Genomic DNA, 23,010 nt, shown 5'->3' with positions numbered 1-23,010 from the left:
TGCACGCCACCACGCCTGGCTAATTTTTGTATTTTTAGTAGAGAGGGGGTTTCGCCATGTTGACCAGGCTGGTCTCAAACTCCTGACCTCAGGCAATCCACCCACCTCGGCCTCCCAAAGGGCTGGGATTATAGGCGTGAGCCACCATGCCGGCCTTAGGCGCACTTTTCTTACAGTCTGTCTGGAGGTCAGTGACCAGATTTCTCTGGTGCTTTATTGGGAAAAAAATGAATTTTCTGTTTTGGGATGGCTTAACAAATTTAAGAGGATTGGAAGGAATGTGAAGGTTCTATTCAACCCGAAATCATGTCAGAGGACTCAAGTACTAGCTCCCTACATTGTCAGCTGAAAGAGAAGAGCTTTAGAGGCCTCAATTGTTCATTTCTGTTGTCATCTGATGGTTTTGACACACAAAAAAAGAAAACTGGGAAAAATACTTTGTTTAGTAAGCTATAGAAATCTGTGCATTTTAGCTAAGTTGTCTAATTTTTTGGCAAACAACTGTTCATAGTATTCCCTTACAGTATCTTTTCTTTATTCCCTGTAAGTTTGGTAGTAATGTGCCCTCTTTCATTCCTGATTTTAGTAATTTGTGTCTTTTTTCTCTGTCATTCTAGTTAAAGGTTTGCCCATTTTGCTAATATTTTCAAAGAACCAACTTGTTTTGTTGATTTTCTCTATTGGTTTTCTGTTCTTCATTAATTTCTGTCCTGATCTTTATTTTTAAAATATTATTTTTGCCCTCACCTGTGAATGAGTGTTTAGTTGGGAATACAATTCTAACTTTACAGTTGCATCTTTTTTTTTTTCTTGAGACGGAGTCTCGCTGTGTTACCCAGGCTGGAGTGCAGTGGTGCAATCTCGGCTCACTGCGACCTCTGCCTCCTGGGTTCAAGTGATTCTTCTGCCTCAGCCTCCTGAATAGCTGGGATTACAGGTGCACGCCACCACGCCTGGCTAATTTTTGTATTTTTAGTAGAGACGGGGTTTCACCATGTTGGCCAGGCTGGTCTCAAACTCCTGACCTCAGGTGATCTGCCCACCTTGGCCTCCCAAAGTGCTGGGATTACAGGCATGTGCCACTGCGCCTGGCCTACGATTGCATTTTAAAATTTCTATTCCTCTTGTCTTAAGGCATCTATTGTGGTTCAGGAAGTGTGTGCTGGTGGTTTGACTAACTTTCTTTGTAAGCAATCTCTTCAACTTCTGGTTGGTTTTGTTTAATTGACAAATAGTAATTGTACATATTTATGGGGTACAATGTGATGTCTGGATACCTGTACACATTGTGAAATGATCAGATCTGGGTAATTAGCATATCTATCATCTCAAATATATATATATATGTATATAATATATACATATTCTTTTTTGCCTTGTCTTTGTCAGGCTATTCCTTTTTAAAAAAAAATCATTCCTTTGTAGTGGGAACATTTAAAATTCTTTTCACTATTTTAAAATATACAGTATTAACTATAGTCACCATACTGTGCAACGGAACACTAGAACTTATTCTTCCTAACGGTAACTTTATACCCATTGACCAATGTCTCCCCTTTTCCCTGTCAACCTCCCTCTACCCCCACCGTGTATCTGGCAACTCCCTTTCTATTCTCTACTTCTATGTTTGACTTTCTTAGATTCTACATACAAGTGAGGTCATATGGTATTTGTCTCTCTATGCCTGGCTTATTTCACTTAACATAATGTTCTCTAAGTTCATTCAGGTTGTCATGAGTGACAGAATGTCCTGTTTTTGATTTAAAGCTGAATAGTATCCATTGTGTAAATGTACCACATTTTAAAAATCCATTCATCCGTTGATGGGCACTCAGGTTGTTTCCATATCTTGGCTATTGTGAACAGTGCTGCAATGAACATGTGAGTGCACATATCTCTTTGGCATACTGATTTCTTTCTTCTTTTTGGAGACAGAGACTCGCTCTGTCACCCAGGCTGAAGTGCAGTGACACCATCTCGGCTCATTGCAACCTCTGCCTCCAGGGTTCAAGTGATTCTCATGCCTCAGCCACCCGAATAGCTGGGATTACAGGCGTGCAACACCGCGCCCAGCTAATTTTTGTATTTTTAGTAGAGACAGGTTTTCACCAGGTTGGCCAGGCTGGTTTGGAACTCCTGGCCTCCAGTGATCCACCCTTCTCGGCCTCCCAAAGTGCTGGGATTGCAGGTGTGAACCACCATGCCCCGCCCAGCATACTGATTTCAATTCCTTTGGGTATATACCCAGTAGTGGAATTGCTGGATCATATCTGGCTGTTTTGTTTTCACGATTCTGTCTTTCATGTTCTATAGTTTCACTATAGTTTATCTAGCAATGGATATGCTTTTCTTTTATTTTTTTGAGATGGAGTTTTGCTCTTGTTGCCTGGGCTGGAGTGCAATGGTGCAATCTTGGCTCACCATAACCTCCGCCTCCCGGGTTCAAGCAATTCTCCTGCCTCAGCCTCCCGAGTAGCTGGGATTACAGGCATGCGCCACCACGCCTGGCTAATTTTGTATTTTTAGTAGAGACGGGGTTTCTCCATGTTGGTCAGGCTGGTCTCGAACTCCTGACCTCAGGTGATCTGCCCACCACGGCCTCCCAAAGTGCTGGGATTACAGGCGTGAGCCACTGCGCCCGGCCAGATATATTTTCTTTATCCCCAGTACGTTTCTTCAGTTAGACGATTCTTTTTCTTTCTTTCTTTTTTTTTTTTTTTTTTGAGATAAGGTCTCATTCTGTCACCCAGGCTGGAGTGCAGTGGTGCGATCACAGCTCACTGCATCCCCAACCTCCTGGCCTCAAGTGATCCTCCCACCTCAGCCTCCTGAATACCTGGGATACATGCATGTGCCACCATGCCTGGCTAATTTTTTATTTCTTTTGTAGAGACAGGGTTTCACCATGTTGCCCATGCTGGTCTAAAACTCCTGAGCTCAAGTGATCCACCCAACTTGGCCTCCCAAAGTGCTGGGATTACAGGTATAAGCCACCACACTGGCACATATCTTTCATTCTGGAAAATTCTCAGTCTTTGCATCTTCCATATTGTGTGCCACCCATTCCTTCTATTTTAACCTGCAGGAACTTCTCTCAGACACATGTTGGACCTGCTCATTCTCTCTGGTCTCTTCTCTTCCATAGGTCCTATTTATACCTCTTTGTGCTGCAATCTAATGGACCGCATTGGTTTCCACAAGGCTCTGGAGCTTTCACCAGTCTGGGTCAATCTTTATGTTAATTTTTCAGCTTGTGGCCCTTCAGCATGCTGGTAACAAAAATTCAGGCTACACACATCTATCTGTATGTGGCCCAGGCTTGGGGATTTTTCACGGATGTCTTTTTCGCCCTATCCATTTCCCTGGTCAAACACCACATTTCCCTGCGGCCGCCCAAGCATGATTGGCAGGGGTTCTCTAGTCCCCTTCCAGCTTCCAGCTCTCTTCATGCAGGAGACTCAGCTGTAGCAATCCTGCACTTCGCAGGGGCTCAGGCTGTGTATGTCCTGGCCCTACCTGGAATGAAACCAGAATCCTGGGAGCTGTGCTAGTACCACTCAGCTTCCCTTTCCTTCTTGTAACAAATATTAACCTTCTCCCCTCCCCCACTCCCCTCTCCTTTCTTTCCTGGTAAGTTTGTTATAGCTGATAAACCTACACTGACATATTACCCAGAGTCCATAGTTTACATCAGGGTTCACTCTTAGTGTACATTCCGTGGGATCAGACAGATTCATAATGACATGTATTCACCATTACAGCATCACAGTGAATAGCTCCGCTGCCCTAAAAATCCTTTGTTTCTGCCCATTCATCTCTCGTCTCTCTCTCCACAACTGCTGATCCTTTTTTTTCTGAGACGGAGTTTTTCTCGTCGCCCAGGCTGGAGTGCAATGGCGTGATCTCAGCTCACTACAACCTCTGCCTCCTGCCTCAAGCGATTCTCCTGCCTCAGCTTCCCGAGTACCTGGGATTACAGGTGCCCACCACCACACCCAGCTAATTTTTGTACTTTTAATAGAGACGGGGTTTTACCATGTTGGCCAGGCTGGTCTCGAACTCCTGACCTCATGATCCACCCACCTCGGCCTCCCAAAGTGCTGGGACTGCAGGTGTGAGCCACTGCGCCCGACCAAACTGCTGATCCTTTTACTATCTCCACAGTTTTGCCTTTTCCGGAATCTTATACGTTGGAGTCATATATAGCCTTTCCAGATTGGCTTTTTCCAATTTAGTAATATACATTAAAGTTCCTCGGTGTCTTTCCATGACTTGATAGCTCATTTCCTTTTAGTGCTGAATAATATTCCACTGTCCAGGTGCAGTTTGTCCATTCACCTACTGAAGCACATCTTGGATGCTTCCAAGTTTTGGAAACGATGAATACAGCTGCTATGAATGTCCGTGTGCAGGCTTTTGTGTGGACATGAGTTTTCATCCCCTTTGGGTAAACACCAAGGAGTATGACTGCTGCTCCATATGATAAGACTATGTATGTGGTTTTGTAATCCTGTTTACTTTTATTAAGAACTCTCTTCTCGAGTGGCTGTACCAGTTCCTGCGGCTCTGCAACCTCACCAGCATATGGCGTGATTTTGGCTATTCTACCAGGTATGGAATGGGTGCCTTGTTTTAATTTGTGGTTCCCTAAGGAGATATAATGTGGAGCATCTTTTCATACGCTTATTTACCATCTGTGCATCTTTGGCGATGTCTGTACAGGTCTATTGCCGATTTTTAAAAAAACTGACTAGTTTCCTTATTAAGTTTAAAGAGTTCTTTGTATATTTTGGATAACAATCCTTGATCAGATGTGTATTCTGCAAATATTTTCTTTCAGTCTGTGGCTTTTCTTCTCAAGCTCTTGATGTTCCTCATTTTTTGAAAAAAAGAAAACTCTAGGCAGGAAAAGTTACTAAGTAACTCAGCTAGCCATAGAGCCAGAAAGAAAAAACAGGGTCTTCTCTAATAATCCCAAACCTCTAGAGAAATTAATTTCAGGCCCAAATTTTAAGGTTTTAAAATATATAGTCATTTCAAAAATTCCTTTTTCACATCATTCAACAAAATGCTGCCCAAGTAAAAAGGACCCTGTCAAACCGTACAGCAGTCCCTCCTTTCCATGGTTTCATTTTCTGAGGTTTCAGTTGCCCTTGGTCAGCCAAAGTCCAAAACTATTAAATGGAAAATTCCAGAAATTCATGTTATAAATTACAAACTGTTCTGAGTAGTGTGATGAAACTTCACGTTGTCCCACTCCATCCCCCGGGAACATGAATCATGTCTGTCCAGAGTATCCACACCGGTGATGCTACACATTAGTCACTTAATAGACATCCTGAGTTTCAGATTCAAATAACATAGTACTGTATAGGATTCAGTACTATCTGAGGTTTCAGGCAACTGCTGGGGGTATTCAAATGTATTCCCCATGAATAAGAGACTACTGCACAGAAATGAGGTTCTTTCTAGAATGAGTTCAGGAAGCACAGAGTTTCTAAATAAATAGGGAAACTGTAGTATTCTAAAGAAATGCAGTGCTTAAGTGAGCAGCTAGGTGCTTTGGGAAGGTACTTAAAATTTTATTTTTAATTTTTTGGATACATAGTAGTGGTACATATTTATAGTATACATGTGATATTCTGATACAAGCATATGATGTGTAAGAATCAAATCAGGGTAACTGGGCTATCACTTAAAACATTTATCTTTTTTTTTTTTTTGAGACAGAATCTTGCTCTGTCACCCAGGCTGGAGTGAGTTGGCACAATCTCGGCTCACTGCAACCTCTGCCTCCTGGGTTCAAGCAATCCTCCTGCTTTAGTCTCCTGAGTAGCTGGGACTATAGGCACACACCACCAAGCCTGGCCGATTTTTATATTTTGTAGAGTCAAGGTCTTCCCATGTTGCCCAGCTGGTCTTGAAGTCCTGAGCTCAAATGATCCACCTACCTCAGCCTCCCAAAGTGCTGGGATTATAGGTGTGAGCCACGGCACCCGGCTCATTTATCATTTCTTCGTGTTAGGAACATTCCAATTCCACTCCTCTATTTTGAAATGTACAATAAATTTTTGTTAACTATAGTTGCTCTACTGTGCCACTGAACACTAGATCTTATTCCTTCTAATGGGATTTTTGTACCCAGGGAAGGTATTTCAATGGTGACAGACACGCCGTGAGGTATATGTAAAAAAGGGCAAGCGTTAAAATAGTGGAGCGGTGCGGAGGCTGCCCTTGCAAGTGGACACACTCTGGCTCTCACTTAGGGTAAAAGAAATTGTCTGATGGGAGAAAGAGAGCTAAAAACCACACACAGACACACACACACACACACACAAAGTGCCTCATCTGTCTGAGAAGTGAGGTGGCTACTGTTTTTTTCAATAAGTCTTCTTACCCAGCTGATGATGAAATTACCTGGCTACTAACACTGGAGTTGCAACTTACAAGCAGAGTAATGAGTGTTTCTAGGAAGTACTGCAGCTCTCTGAAGAAAAAGAGTTACATCAATATAATAATAAATAAACAATATTATTTCAAACACAACTACAAATTTATACAAAGTTGTTTTTATTTCCCACCCCATGACCCAATCATTTGGCATTAAAACCGAAAAACGAGGCAAGAAAACCAAGAATAAAAAGTGAAGAAATTTTTGTATTATAATGTATTCAACCATTTGTTCTGATTATCTAAGAGAAAAAAAGTATTAGGAAATCCAACTTCAACAGAAAAATTCAAAACGCTTCCAAGGAAAATCAGAAAACTGATCTGCTTAGCCAGAGACCAGTGGTTCACAGTGTTTGATTCTGTGGTTTTTAAATTCCAGGTCCTTGTCTCACCCTAATGTCCCACACTCCAAATGAAACCAGAAGTGCACCAACAATACCCATCCCTCCTCAACCTCTGCTGGGCACCGCAGCAAACCAAAAACATTCTTGGTTTTCTTGTTTTAAGGAAATCTTTTTTCTTTTTTTCTATATGCTAATCTTCTCTATATCATTTTAATTTTAGTATATGTGCTGGTGAAGTGAGCACATTTTACGGAGTTTTAAGCTAAAGTTTCTTTTCTCACACATTGTCATATAAAAGGGGTATTTCTGCTTTGTCCCCTCCCTGCCATCATACCAAAAAATAAATAAGTACATAAATACAAATTAGAAAAGCTTAAATAAGACCGGTTTTTAAAACCCAATAAAGCAAGATGAGACAGAACTAGGCCCGAAGGGACTGGGAGAAGATTCTAAAATGGAGAGGGGGGAAAAAAACCAGAAAAAAACGGGTTTCCAAAAACACTGAAACCCATGGTATGTGATAACTTTCTAACCGTCTGGACTTTGGTAGGAGTGTCACGTTTTCCAAAGCTGACTTCTGGAAATCTTAACCTGGATTCAGAAAAATTCCAGCAAAGTGAGCCAACAGCCAGGAAGAGGTTATTTTGCAAGAGAAAGGGGGTAATTCCATTTACAAACATATATAAATAGAAATAAAGGCCACACACCTGGGAGAAAAGTTCACTAAAAACTCCCACCCCAACTTGAACTTTCCTAGCTGCTAGATTTTTTCTGCCTGTTAAAAAACTAAAAATTACTGAAGATCAGGCACAAAGAGCAAAACAGCATGTGTATATTTGGGGAAGAAATTGTCATGGTATGCTGGAAAGTTACTGAAATCCACGGAAAAGGCTTCATCTGCACTCTTTCAAGAGGCCAAGGGAAGCCATTTTCGAATCCAACTCAAGTCACAGTCGTCATCAATTCAATCCCCAGAGAGGATTTAGTCAGCAAGGGCCGACCTATGCCACAAACTGATTTTACTACACGCCTTGCACACCTGCCAGTAATAGCAATATCTACTTGAAAACTTTGCTTCACAGACCTTCCACTGCCTTTCCCAGTTGCCTGAGTAATTCTCTTCAGGCAACTTGCAATGACTTAATTATCATCTCTGGCTCCAGAAATGGGAACCACTTAGTTGGCACAGCTTAGAAGTATAATGGTTGCTTCTGCTGGTTTCTGCAGCTCATGTTGGCTTTTTTTTTTTTTTTTTTGAGACAGAGTCTTGCTTTGTCAACAGGCTGGAGTGCAGTGGCGTGATCTCGGCTCACTGCAACCTCCACCTCCCGGGTTCAAGTGATTCTCCTGCCTTAGCCTCCTGAGTAGCTGGGACTACAGGCGTGCACCGCCACACCCGGCGAATTTTTTTGTATTTTAGTAGAGACGGGGTTTCACCATGTTGGCCAGGATGGTCTTGATCTCCTGACCTCATGATCCACCCGCCTCGGCCTCCCAAAGTGCTTGGATTACAGGCGTGAACCACCGCACCCGGTCTGGAGGTCTTAATGGTCCCCCAGAGTCACCCGCTCCACCTGCAGAGTGGCAGTACCACCGTAACTTGCTCTACACAGGCAACAAGGCCATTTTCAGCTGTTACTCAGAAACTTGCTTCTTGGTGATATTAGGTTTAAAAGACAAGAAAGAAATCTTATTCTACAGGGTTGGAGAAAGGGAAAATTATAACACAAAAGCCCACTTCAGTCTCTGTTGATTCTGCAAGAGTCACAGCTGAGTTCAGAGGCCGCCTTTCTTCTCACCAGCCCATCTCCAAGCTGTGCAGTCACAGGAAGAACAGGTTCTCGCACAGCTGGATGGCTGGTTCATGATGCAAGATGTGTCCTGACAGGAAAGCTAGCTTGTGGGCATACTTGCAAGGAGCTGGAACTCTGATGGTGCCAGGCCAATTCCAGTACATGTGGCACAGTTTGAAAGTCAGCCTGTAGGCCAAGAAGAAAATATAATTCTCATCATCCCCCACCTTCAATTTGTGGCATGCAATACAATACAATAGTCACGGGGATATGACACAGAGCACACCTTCCTGAAAACTGGGAAGCAGAGGAATACATGATGCAGCTTTTTAGAATCACTATTTTTAAATGGACTTGTTTTTATTCCCACTATTCATAAGTCAGACAACATGGGTAAATCTTCTCAATTGAGGCATTTCCCTGTTTTGTTTTTTTTGTTTTGTTTTGTTTTGTTTTGTTTTGTTTTTGACGGAGTCTTGCTCTGTTGCCCAGGCTGGAGTGCAATGGCACAATCTCTGCTCACTGCAACCTCCGCCTCCTGGATTCAAGTGATTCTCCCAACTCAGCCTCCCGAGTAGCTGGGATTATAGGCATGCGCCACCACACCCAGCTAATTTTTCTATTTTTAGTAGAGACATGGTTTTGCCATGTTGGTCAGGCTGGTCTCGAACTCCTGGCCTCAGGTGATCCGCCTGCCTCAGCCTCCCAAAGTGCTGGGATTATAGGCGTGAGCCACCGCACCCAGCCTCCTGTTTTTATACGAAAACAACACAAAGAGAAAATATTTCTTGTTTACAAGAAAAGGCTGGAGAAAGGTAAGTACCCTAGTGGAATATTTATATAATCTGAACTCAACGGCACTGGGTCTCAAGTCTGGCTGTATGTCATAATCGCCTGGAACAGATTTAAAAAATACAGATGCCTCAGAATATTTGGGGGGAAGCCTGGCATCAATATTTTTTAAAGCTCTTTAAGTAAAAGTAATTTTAATATAAAACCAGGATTTCCAATCTCTCCTCAAAAAGACACCGTAATTGTCAAAGATATGAAGAAAGTCAAGAGGTAAATATATTTGGGGGTGAACAGTGAGCCCATCTTAGCTAGCAGGCCAGAATTATTTAAGAAAGAGAAAGAGTAAGTTACTGATGGGCCCACCTCTGCATATGATCAGGGCTCAGGTTTGCGGTGTTGAGAACACAGACATAATGCGTAGGAATGCCACAGCCCTGCCGTACATGATGGGCAAGAAGATAGAAATCCACCCTAGGAAAGAAAACCATAAATCAGTGATATGGTCGGATTCAGCCAGACAGAGCTGGCAAAGATCCTGGAGATCGTTCTAGCTCCTTCAACTAAAGCTCAGAGAGCTCAAATGACTGGACCAAGGACACAGAGGCCAGACCAGGATTAGAACCCAGGTCTCCTGACTCAAGAGGCTACTGAAGAATGGTGGTAACAGGCTGGGTGCAGTGACTCATGCCTGTAATCCTAGCACTTTGGAAGGCTGAGGCAGGCAGATTGCTTGAGCCCAGGAGTTCGAGACCAGTCTGGGCAACATGGCAAGACTCTGTCTCTACAAAAAATACAAAAATTAGTTGGGCATGGTGGCATACGCCTATTGTTGCAGCTACTCAGGAGGCTGAGGTGGGAGGATCACCTGGGCCTAAGCAGGTTGAGGCTGCAGTAAGCTGAGATCACATCATTGCACTCCACCCTGGACAACAAAGCGAGACCCTGCCTCAAAAAAAAAAAAAAAAAAAAAAAAAAAAAACGTGGTAGAAACTCCCTTATCTTCCTGTAGAAGTTAAGCATACGCTGTCTTAGCAAAACAAGGTATGTTCAACTTTTCACTTAAGAGGTAAAAGCTTTCTTGTTTTAAAATCTTTTTTGTTTCATTTTGAGACAGAGTCTCTCTCTGTTGCCCAGGCTGGATTACAGTGGACTTACTGCAACCTCCGCCTCCTAGGTTCAAGCGATTCTCCTGTCTCAGCCTCCCGAGTAGCTGGCATTACAGGCACACACCATCACACCTGGTTAATTTCTGTTATTTTCAGTAGACAGGGTTTCGCCATGTTGGCCAGGCTGGTATTGAACTCCTGACCTCAGGTGATCTAACTGCCTCAGCCTCCCAAAGCGTTGGGATTACAGGCGTGAGCCACCATGCCAGGCCCTTAAATATTTTTTAAACCTTCATTCTTTTAATGGTAGCCTCTCTGAGATTCTAGTCCACAACTCTCCAGGAAACCTCCCCATTCCAATACTCAGGAAAGTGACAACATCTCCAACTTATTCTTCCTCCAATACTACATATTTTGCTCACTTACCACTCACAGCTTGTTATTGTATGATCTACCACAGTTCCAGGAGTGGGAGTTACAAAGTTCTGAGGAGCAGCCAGATATAGATTAGTACTGATTTTCTTCTGAACTACAAACACCACCATCTTGGGCTGATAATTCTCAAAAGCTTCAAAACACTTCTGTAGTTGAGGAATCTCATAGTTGGCAACTGTCTTCAGTTGGCCATCAGACACTCCATCACGGTACACCACAATCTTCTCTGGTAGACAGTGGTTCACCTGAAATGACAGCGAGGATGTGGTGACTCACAGAGCCCTCAGGCTACGGACCACAGTCAGTGAGAGGCCCACTCGCATTGTGTAACCTGGAATCATGGCAGATCCTTTTGCAGTTAGTGCCAAAGCTACTGTGCCTAGAGGGCAGGGAAAAAAAGCTTCTCATCATTTCTAGACTTCCTTGGGGTAGTAAAACACGCCTGGTGCAGCAAAGGTGTTATAAAACATGAAAGCAAAACACGCAAGTTGTGAGTCACATGCATACGGCTTATCCACAAACAATGCAAACAAAGTTCAAAGGAATGCTGGGAAAACTGCAGGCTGAATCAATTTTCCTTCTACTCGGATTTAATACTAATAACTGTCGGGGCAAAGAATAAGGTAAAGTGTTAGAGAAATTCTAACATATGACCACATATGCCACAGATCCGCTGCCATCAGATTTTTACCTACTGGAAACATCCCAAGTTGCTGACAAGTGAAACGTCCCTTTACTAAATATTACCCTACAGTCTGGTATGGTGTGAAACATTTTTACTGTAACTAAGTAATTAGCAAACAGCTAGCTATGTGAATTGTCTATGGGTCCAAATTAAATTAAATGCTTGCTTGAAGCAATTTGAAGAATAATTTTTCCCCCATTTAGGGAATATAATTGTGTTCTAGTTGTGTTCAACTTCAATAATTCAAGAAGGGCCAGGCACGGTGGCTCACGCCTGTAATCCCAGCATGTTGGGAGGCCAAGGCGGGTGGATCACCTGAGGTCAGGAGTTCAAGACCAGCCTGGCCAACATGCTGAAACCCTGTTTCTACTAAAGATACAAAAATTAGGCAGGCATGGTGGCACATGCCTCTAATCCCAGCTACTTGGGAGGCTGAGGCAGGAGAATCACTTGAACTCAGGGGGTGGAGGTTGCAGCAAGCTGAGATTGTGCCACTACACTCCAGCCTGGGCAACAAAATTCAAGAGGGTAAGTTCACTTCAACTTAAAATGGAAGTTCCCTTTAAAAGTGCTTTAGTTTAATTCAGTTTTGATTCTAGTGGAGTGTGGTTCATTCTAAGTTTGTGTTCATACCCTCAAAAACCTAAATTATGGGCTGGACACGGTGGGTCACGCCTGTAATCCCAGCACTCTCAGAGGCCGAGGTGGGTGGATCACCTGAGGTCAGAAGTTCAAGACCACCCTGGCCAACATGGTGAAACCCTCGTCTCTACTAAAAATACAAAAATTAGCCAGGTGTGGTGGTGCACACCTGTAGTCCCAGCTACTCAGGAGGCTGAGGCAGGAGAATTGCTTGAACCTGGGAGGTGGAGGTTGCAGTGAGCCAAGATTGCACCACTGCACTCCAGCCCGGGTGACAGAGCGAGACTCCGTCTCAGAACAAAAAACAAAAAACAAAAAAAAACACCAAAAAAACCTAAATTATGAATTAGGTTTAGATATAAATTATATACATATATATATATATATATATATATATATATATATATATATATATATGTATGTATGCACTGTTCCTTACAGGTTACTCTACATGAAAATGTGATTTCCAAGAATACTTTAAAAAAATAAGCACTTAGAATCCCTTTAAAAAGTTGAGTTTCAATTTGTTTTTTTTTTTTTAAAGAATTGAGGTCTCACTCTGTTGCTCAGGTTAGACTGCAGTGGTGTAATCATAGCCACTGCAGCTTCAAACTCCTAAGCTCAAGAGATCCTCCTGCCTCAGCCTGTCAAGTAGCTGGAACTACAGGTGCTTGTCACTACGCCAGTTAATTAATTAATTTTTTTTGAAACAGAGTCTCGCTCTGTTGCCCAGGCTGAAGTGCAGTGATGCAATCTTGACTTACTGAAATCTCTGCCTCCCAGGCTCATGCAATTCTTGGTCCTCAGCCTCTCAAGTAGCTGGGACTAGCTGGGACTACAGGTGTGCACCACCATGCCTGGCTAATTTTTGTATTCTTAGTAGAGATGGGGTTTTGCCATGTAGGGCAGGCTGGTCTCAAACTCCTGACCTCAGGTCATCCACCTACCTTGGCCTCCCAAAGTACTGGGATTACAAGCGTTAGCCACTGCACCCAGCCTAATTTTATTTAAAAACATTTTTTAGAGACGGGGTCTCACTATGTTGCCCAGGCTAGTCAAACTCTCAGCCTCAAGTAATCCTCCTCCCTCAGCCTCCCAAAGTGCTGAGGTTACAGGAATGAGCCACCACTTCTGGCCCAGAATTTCAAATATTAATGACCCCTTTTCCTAAGAAGCCTCAGGCACTACATTTACAAGTATGTAATTCATCTTCACAGTCTCAGATTGCACCAGCTTGTGGTACTTTTTATTTATTTTTTTGAGATGGGGTCTCACGCTCTTGCCGAGGCTGGAGTACAGTGGCACCATCTCTGCTCACTGCAACCTCCACCTCCCAGGCTCAAGCCATCCCTCCTGACTCAGCCTCCTGAGTAGCTGGGACTACAAGTTTGTGCCACCATGCCTAGCTAACTTTTGTATTTTTTGTAGAGATGGAGGTTTCACCATGTTGCCTGGGCTAGTCTCGAACTCCTGGACTCAGTGATCTGCCTGTCTTGGCCTCCCAAAGTGCTCACCTGCCTTGGCCTCCCAAAGTGCTCAGATCACAGGTGTGAGATACCATACCTGGCCTGTAGTACCTTTAAAAAAATTTTTTTTGGCTTTCCAGCATCTACTCCATCTTTTCTCAGTAATAGCACTTGAGTTTCCTCCTGCCCCCAACAAGATATAGTCTGGTGGGACTATTAGTCAACGTGCCCTAGCCCAACCCAAGGTTTCCCAACCTGTCAGCTCTACTGACATTTGTGGGTAGATAATTCTTCATCCTAGAGGGCTGTCCTGTGCACTGCAGAATCTACATTTAGCATCATCTGTGGCCTCTATTCACTAAATGCCAGGAGCAACCTCTCACCCTTATGACTAAAAACGCCTTTATATATCACCCACTGGGAGGACAAAATTGCTCCCAGTTGAGAACCACTTCACTAACCAAAGGATGTGTAGACGACTCGAGCCACACCAACAGACTGCTCCTCCCTTGCTCTCCATCTTGAGTAGAGAATGCAAAACAGTGGAGTTTGGCCCTTCAGTGGCAGTGCCTTTTCAGGCCCCTGCTTCTGAAACCCCAGGAGTTAGCCTGAATCATGCCCATTTACCAGCCTGGGGCTCCACCTTCTCACCAATCCTCTGAGCCTCTGTACGATCTTGCCAATTTCTATTCTGCTCAAGTTACCAGTTCCTGTTAATTCCCAAAGACTCCTAACTAACTCGCTGTGTTAAAAGGCAGGTGACCCAGGACCTCCGCTCTGGAAGAAACCCTCATTTGACAGACAAGGAAACAGACAGTACAGTGGATTTGGGGTCAGGAGACCTGGGACTGAGTCTGACTCTGCTACTCCTTTAGCTGTGACCTTCAAGACTCAGTTTCTTCAGTTGAAAAGTGAAGAAAAATGATCATCTCACCTTCTTCTCAGGGTTGTTAAAAGGGATAAAGTAAAATTTATATATATATATATACACATATATTGTACACAAAAGTTGAGACCGAGCTAGATCAAGGATATACAGATATTCCGAAGCACAAAGAAGGGACTTAATAAATCAATGGAGTGAAAAACAGAAGGCCGGGTGCAGTGTGGCTCACGCCCGTAATCCCAGCACTTTGGGAGGCTGAGGCAGGCGGATGACTTGAGGTCAGGAGGTTGAGACCAGCCTGGGCAACATGGTGAAACCCCGTCTCTACTAAAAATACAAAAATAAGCCAGGCATGGTGGCGTGCATTGAACCCGGGGGACAGAGGTTGCAGTGAGCGGAGTTTGTGCCTCTGCACTCCAGCCTGGGTGACAGAGTGAGATCCCATCTCAAAAAAAAAAAAGAAAAATAGAAATCAAATTTGACTTTGGTAACTACTGGCATCACCTCCTTCTTTAACATTTGCCAACTAACCACTGAGTTCAAGGCACCACACTCAGCCCTAGGTAGGCCTCCAACAGAACCGAAAGGAATCAAGGAGCTGAAAAATCTAAAAATAATCAACAATGTTAAGCTGTCTAGGTCATCTAGTCTATTTTCTTCATTTTGTAAGTTATAAAACTATGATTGAGGGATGAGTCAGAATATAGGACAAATCACAAGGCTAAAACATAACTCTTAAATGTGTTTTTCTTTTTTTTGAGACAGGGTCTTGCTCTGTCACTCAACCTTCTGGGCTCAAGCGATCCTCCTGCCTCAGGCTCCTGAGCAGCTGGGACTATAAGCATAGCTGGGACTACAGGGATGTGCCATCAAGCCCGGCTAATTTTTTTATTTATAGTAGAGACGAAGTCTCAATATGTTGCCCAGGTTGGAACTCCTAAATGTATGTTATAAAAACCACTTCAGTACTCAGTAGATACTTGAAACAGTAAGTAATGAATGTTCTCGAAAGCAACACTGTGTTTATTAATTTTAGTATCCCTTAGCACTGCGCAGAGGGGCAAGGGTCAGTTAGGCAAAAAATATCTGCTGAGTGTTTGACATGTTTTTATGTGTGGCTCCATTCATTCACGGAACAAATACTTCACATCCACTAGATATGAGCCACTGCATTTATCTCAGAAAATTAAAACATTATTATGTTTGAGATGGAGTCTCGCTCAGTCACCCAGGCTAGAGTGCAATGGTGTGATCTCGGCTCACTGCAACCTCCGCCTCCCGGGTTCAAGCGATTCTCCTGCCTCGGCCCCCGAGTAGCTGGGATTACAGACACCCACCATCATGCCCGGCTAATTCTTGTATTTTTAGTAGAGATGGGGTTTCGCCATGTTGCCCAGGCTTGTCTCGAACTCCTGACCTCAAGTGATGTGCCTCACTGTCTCAGCCTCCAAAAGTGCTGGGATTACAGGCGTGGGCCACTGTGCTCAGCTAAAACATTATTTTAATACTATCCAGATCCTCATGGAACTCAAATTAAAAAGGGGAGGCAGACGCATAAATGCCCTCAACATATTATAAATAACATAATAAAGATATAAATGCTATGGCAACAGAGGAGTGTAAGAGATTTGCTCCCTGGAGGGAGAAATGTGTCAGGAAAAGGCATGAAGAATGAGTCTGCCAGGAGTGGTGGCTCACACCTGTAATCCCAGCACTTTGGGAGGCCGAGGTGGGCGGATCACCTGAGGTCAGGAGTTTGAGACCAGCCTGGCCAACATAGTGAAACCCCGTCTCTACTAAAAATACAAAAATTAGCCAGGCATGCTGGCAGGCGCCTGTAATCCCAGATACTCAGGAGGCTGAGGTAGGAGAACAGCTTGAACCCGAGAGGCGGAGGCTGCAGTGAGCCAAGGTCATGCCACTGCACTCCAGCCTAGGCAACAGAGCAGGACTCCGTCTCAAAAAAACAAACAAACAAAAAAAGGCCAGGCACAGTGGCTCACGCCTGTAATCCCAGCACTTTGGGAGGCTGAGGCGAGCAGATCACAAGGTCAGGAGATTGAGACCATCCTGGCTAACATGGTGAAGCCCCATCTCTACTAAAAAAATACAAAAATATTAGCTGGGTGTGGTGGCGGGCACCTGTAGTCCCAGCTACTCGGGAGGCTGAGGCAGGAGAATGGCGTGAGCCCGGGAAGGGGAGCTTGCACAGTGAGCCGAGAGCACACCACTGCAGTCCAGCCTGGGTGACAGAGTGAGACTCTGTCTCAAAAAAAAAAAAAAAAAAAAAAATTATGTTAATGTGCTGAATTTGCTAATTTTTTTTTTTTTTTTTTTTTTTTTTTTGAGACAACGTCTTGCTCTGTTGCCCAGGCTGGAGTAAAATGGTGTGATGATGGCTCATGCAGTCTGAACTTCCTGAACTCAAGCAATCCTCTTACCTCAGCCTCCTGAGTAGCTGAGACTACAGGCATATACTACCATACCCAGCTAACTTAAAAATTTTTTTATACATATGAGGTCTATGTTGTCCAGGCTGGTCTTGAACTCCTGGGCTCAAGTGCTCCTCCTACCTCGTCCTCCCAGTGTTGGGATTACAGCCATGAGCGGCTATGCCCAACTAAAAATTTTCCTTAGAAATGGATCTTGCTATGTTGCCCAAGCTGGTCTCAAACACCTGAACTCAGAAGATCCTGCCACCTCAGCCTCCTGAGTAGCTGCGACTACAGGCATGCACCACTATGCCTGGCTTATTGTTATTTCTAAGTAAATTAATAAACATTGAAATTTTTACCTTCTAATATGCTAATTATTGACAGATATGTATCCATATAAATAAAAACTCTTTGGAACCTTCAATAATATTTAAGAATATAAAGGGGCCCTAATATCAAAAATTTTGAGAACTCCTGAACTAGAGCTACAAATCTAAATACAGATATTAAATAAATCACATGTGAGCTTAAGATTGTCTGGGAGGCTTCAGGTGGTGAACCATGAATTCTGAGAAGCCCTACAACTCAGGACAACTGGAAAAGCTGGGCAAAATATGAAAACATGTAGTTTGCGAAGGCCTTAGATGCATCCCAGCATCAGAGGAGGAAGGATGGGGCCCAGGGGAATCAGCCAAGCATGCGAAGGCATTCTTCCCTGGCAGGGCTGCTGATTCCACCACGGGAACTAAAAAGCTGTGAGGTGGAGGAGTGCTTTTTATTTTGAACAGCTTTATTGAAATATAGTTCGAAATACCATAAAACTCATCCTTTTATTTACTTTACTATTATTATTTTTAGAGACAAGGTCTCACTGCGTTGCTCAGGCCTGAGTGCAGTGGTGTGATCAAAGCTCACTGCAGCCTTGAACTCCTGGCCTCAAGCAATACTCCCACTCTGGCCTCCCAAAGCTCTGGGATTACAGATGTGAGCCAGCACGCCTGGCCAAACTCACCCACTTAAACTATACAATTAAATGTTTTTTTATTACTTTCAGAATTTTGAAACCATCACCACTATCTAATTTTAGAACATATTGATCACCCCAAAAGATTTTAATCCCATACCCATTGGCAGTCAGTCCCCCAGTGCCTCCTTCCTTCGACTCCTAGAACCTACTAATGCGCTTTGTCTCCATGGGTTGGACTATACTAGACAAATAAAATCATAAACTTTTTTATGTTTAAATAAATTTCACTAAACATAACGTGTTCACAGTTCATCCATGTTGCAGTACGTCTCAGTCCTTCATTCCTTATTGCAGAATAATATTCCATTATATGCATATGTCACATTTTGTTTGTCCATTCATCAATTTGTGGACATTTGTGGGTTTTTAAAATTATTTCATTTTATTTTTGAGACAGAGTCTTGCTCTGTCACCCAGGCTGGAGTGCAGTGGTGCAATCTCAGCTCACTGCCACCTCTGCCTCCTGGGTTCAAGCAATTCTCCTGCCTCAGCCTCCCTAGTAGCTGGGATTACAGGTGCACACCACCACGCCCAGCTAATTGTTTTTGTATTTTTACTAGAGATGCGGTTTCGCCATGTTGCCCAGGCTGGTCTCAAATCCCTGGCCTCAAGTGATCCGCCTGCCTCAGCCTCCCAAAGTGCTGGGATTATAGGTGTGAGCCACTGCGCCTGGCCCATTTGTATTATTTCAATTTCTGGCCATTATGAATAATGTTGCTACGAACATTTGTGTATAAGTTTTTGTGTGGACTTATGTTTTCAATTTTCTTGGGTACACAATGTTTTCAATTTTCTTGGGTACATACCTAGGACTAGAATTCTTGGGTCATGTGGTAAATCTGTTTAACTTTGATTTTTATTTTATTTTACATATGGAGTCTATGTTGCCCTGGCTGGAGTATTGTGGCTATTCACAGGTGTGATCCTCACACACTATAGCCTTAAACTCCCGGGTTCAAGTGACTCTTCCACCTTATCTTTAAGAGTAGCTGGGACCACAGGCTTGCACCTCTAAGCCCGGCATGCTTAACTTTTTAAGGAACTGCCCAACTGTTTTCCAAAGTAGCTGCATTACTTTATTTTACAATCCCATTAGCAATCTATGAAGTTTCCAATTTCTCCATGTCCTGGACAAGACTTTTATTACTTGTCTTTTAAATTTTATTTTAATCTTTTCTTTAAAAGGGTCTTACTCTGTCACCAAGGCTGGAGTGCAGCGGCACAATCACGGCTCACTGCAGCCTTGACCTCCCAGGCTCAAGCCATCTTCCCACTTCAGCCTCTTGAGTAGCTGGGACCACAGATGTGCACCATCATGACCAGATAATTTATTTTCATTTTTTATTTTTGTAGAGATAGGGGTCTCCCTATGTGGCCCAGGCAGTCTCAAACTCCTGGGCTCAAGCAATCCTCCCACCTTGACCTCACAAAGAGCTGGGATTACAGGCATGAGCCATCATACCTGGCCTCTTTTAGATTTTAGATATCCTCGTGCATATGATATGGTACCTCATTCTGTGTCTGTATGTTTTTAAATTAAGAGACTATTTTTTAGAGGAATCTTCAAGTTTACAAAAAAACCTGAGGCAATAGAACAGAGTTCCCATATGCCCTCCTCCCACCTCCTATCCCCACCCATAAACAGTTTCCCCTTTTGTTATCATATTGCATTATGGTACACTTGTTACAACTGATGACCAAATGTTGATACATTAACTATAGTCCACAGTTTACATATTTGTGTTGTACAGTTCTATGGGTTTTGACAAATGCATAATGTTATCTAGTTTCAGTGCCCTAAAAATCCTGTGTGCCACCTATTCCTTTCTCCCCCTTCCAAACCCTTGACAGCCACTTTTTACTGTCACCACATTTATGCATTCTCTAGAATGCCATTTATCATACAGTTGGAATCATATAAAGCCTTTTCAGATTACCATCTTTCACTGAGCAATATGTATTTAAGATTCCTCCATGTCTTTTCATGGCTTAATGGCTTATTTCTTTTAACACAATATTCCATTGTCTGGATGCATGACAGTTTATCCACTCACCTACTGAAGGATATCTGTTTCCAAGTTCTGGCAGTAATGAATAAAGTTGCTACAAACATTCACGTGCAAGTTTTTGTGTGGGCGTAAGTTTTCAACTTATTTGGGAAAATATCAAGGAGCGTGATTGTTGGTATGTGTATGTAAGTGCACATTTAGTTTAGTAATTAGCTGCCAAACTGTTTTGCAAAGTGGTTGTACCATTTCCATTCTCACCAGCCGTGAGTGAGCGTTCCTATGGCTCTACACCCTCACCAGCATTTGGCATTACCAGTTTTTGAATTCTGATCATTTATAGGTGTGTAGTGGTATCTGATTGTTTTAATTTGCAGTTCCCTAAGGGCAAGTGATATTGAACACCTGCTTGTATGCTAATTTGCCATCTATCTATCTACGTATTTTTGAGATGGAGTCTCACTCTGTCACCCAGGCTGAAGTGCAGTGGTACAATCTCAGCTCACTGCAACCTCTGCCTCCTTGGTTCAAGCAGTTCTCCTGCCTCAGCCTCCTGAGTAGCTAGGATTACAGGCGTGCGCCACCATGCCCAGCTAATTTTTTTTTTTTTTGAGATGGAGTTTCGCTCTTGCTGCCCAGGCTGGAGTGCAATGGCACAATCTCGGCTCACCGCAGCCTCTGCCTCCGAAGGTCAAATGATTCTCCTGCCTCAGCCTTCCCGAGTAGCTGCAATTACAGGCATGCGCCACCAGGATTACAGGATTACCGTCATGTGCCACCACACCCGGCTAATTTTGTATTTTTAGTAGAGACGGGGTTTCTCCATGTTGGTCAGGTTGGTCTTGAACTCTCTACCTCAGGTGATCAGCCCACCTCGGCCCCTCCCAAAGTGCTGGGATTACAGGTGTGAGCCACTGCGCCTGGCCTAAGTTTTGTATTTTTAGTAGAGACGGGGTTTCACCACATTGGTCAGGCTGGTCTCAAACTCCTGGCCTCATGATCTGCCCGCTTTGGCCTCCCAGAGTGCTGGGATTACAGATGTGAGCCACCACACCCGGCCTTATCTACCTATACTCTTTGGTGAGATGTCTGTTGAGGTATTTTGCTCATTTTCTAATTGGGTTGTTCATTTTCTTACTGTTGAGTTTTAAGAGTTCTTTGTATACTTTATAACAGTCCTTTATCAGATACGTGTTTTGCAAATATTTCTTCCTAATCATGGCTTGTTTCATCCTCTTATCAGTGTTTCCCAGAAGTTTTTAAATTCGATGAATTTTCGATGAAAAATTTATCAATTTTTCCTTTCATGGGCTTTTGGCATAATATCTAAAAAGTAATCACCAAACCCAAAGCCACCTAGATTTTCTATGTTATCTTCTATAAGTTTTAGAGTTTTGCATTTTAAACATAGGTCTATAATTTGTTTTAATTTTTGCAAAAGGTGTATGGTCTATGCATAGAGTTTTTTGCATGCAGGTGGCCACTTGTTCCAGCACCATTTTTTGAAAAGATTGTTTTTCCACTGACTTGCCTTTGTTCCTTTATCAAAAATCACTTGACTATATTTGTGTGCATCTATTTCTGGGCTTTCTATTCTGTTCCACTTATCTATCCAGCTGTCTTTTCATCAATACCACACAATCTTGATTACCGTAGTTTTTACAGTAAGTCTTTGAGCTAGGCAGTATCAGACCTCTGCAGTACTGTGTTGGCTATCCTGTGTCTTTACCTCTTATAAACCTTAAAATCAAGTTTGTTGATATCCACAAAATAACTTGCTGGGATTTTGAGTAAGATTGCATTGAATCTAGCAATCAAAGTTGGGAAGAATTGATATCCTAACGATATTGAGTCGTCTTATCAATGAACACAGAATCTCTCTCCATTTTTAAGATATTCTTTGATTTTTTCCATCAGTTTTGTAGTTTTCCATGTGTACATCTTGTATGTAATTTGTTAGGCTGAAACCAAAGTACTCCATTTTTTTCTGCTGACACAAATATTTATTGTCTAAAATTTCAAATTCCGATTGTTCACTGCTGGTACACAGGAACAAAATTCGCTTTTTTTTTTTTTTTTTTTACAGCAATAGACTTTTGTATAACTGTGTATCCTACAACCTTGCAATTCTCACTTACTAGTTCTAGCAGGGTTTTTTGTTGGTTTCTTGGGATTTTCTACATAGACAATCAAGCATCTGCAAACAAAGATAGTTTTGTTTTCTCCTTCCCAATCTGCAAGGCTTTAATTTCCTTTTCTTACTGCATTAGCTAGGACTTCCAGGAGGAAGCTGATTAATAGTAGTGATAAAGAGTATCTTTATAGCATCTATCTTAGGGGGAAAGCATCTAGTTTTTCACAAGTATGTTAGCTGTAGCTTTTTTGTAGATTTTAAAAATCAAATTGATGAAGTTCCCCTCTATTCCTAACGTGCTGGGAATCTTTTTTTTTTTTTTTTTTGAGACGGAGTTTCGCTGTTGTTGCCCAGGCTGGAGTGCAATGGCACAATCCTGGCTCACCGCAACCTCCGCCTCCCAGGTTTAAGCGATTCTCCTGCCTCAGCCTCCTGAGTAGCTGGGATTACAGGCATGCACCACCATGCCCAGCTAATTTTGTATTTTTAGTAGAGACGGGGTTTCTCCATTTTGGTCAGGCTGGTCTTGAACTCCTGACCTCAGGTGATCCGCCCACCTCAGCCTCCCAAAGTGCCGGAATTACAGGCGTGAGCCACCGCGCCTGGACTTTTTTTTTTTTTTTTTTTTTTAAATCATGAATGAGTGTCAAATGATTTTTCTTCATCTACTAAAGTAGTCATATGATTTTTCTTCTTTAGCCTGTTGATGGATGGATTGCATTAACTGATTTTTGACTGTTGAACCAGCCTTGCATAACTGGAATAAAACCCACTTGGTTGTTTCACTAGTTTCCTAGGGCTGCTGTAAC

General features: G+C 42.9%; 1 protein-coding gene across 10 annotated transcripts in view; it reads right to left on the bottom strand.

Annotated features, from left to right (window-relative positions):
- Positions 1–5,309: 5,309 nt before the first annotated feature.
- PIWIL2 (piwi like RNA-mediated gene silencing 2) overlaps positions 5,310–23,010 on the bottom strand; it is an 88,950-nt gene continuing 71,249 nt past the window's right edge. For 5 of the 10 annotated variants that reach the window (XM_008977237.5, XM_055115990.2, XM_055115993.2 and 2 more), the window contains 3 exons: positions 10,912–11,165; positions 9,743–9,850; positions 5,310–8,773 (listed from right to left, as the gene is read on the bottom strand). In XM_008977237.5, coding sequence (XP_008975485.3) covers positions 8,617–8,773; positions 9,743–9,850; positions 10,912–11,165 — 519 coding nt within the window. In that variant the 3' untranslated portion in view covers positions 5,310–8,616. The remainder of the gene's footprint in view (positions 8,774–9,742; positions 9,851–10,911; positions 11,166–23,010) is intronic. The other 5 variants (XM_008977238.5, XM_055115992.2, XM_055115995.2 and 2 more) reach the window with 2 other exon arrangements.

Source organism: Pan paniscus, chromosome 7 (genome assembly GCF_029289425.2).
Source record: "Pan paniscus chromosome 7, NHGRI_mPanPan1-v2.0_pri, whole genome shotgun sequence".
Taxonomy (NCBI): Eukaryota; Metazoa; Chordata; class Mammalia; order Primates; family Hominidae; genus Pan; species Pan paniscus.
Note: the sequence above shows the minus strand (reverse complement) of the source record. Positions and strands in the feature narration are given on the sequence as shown.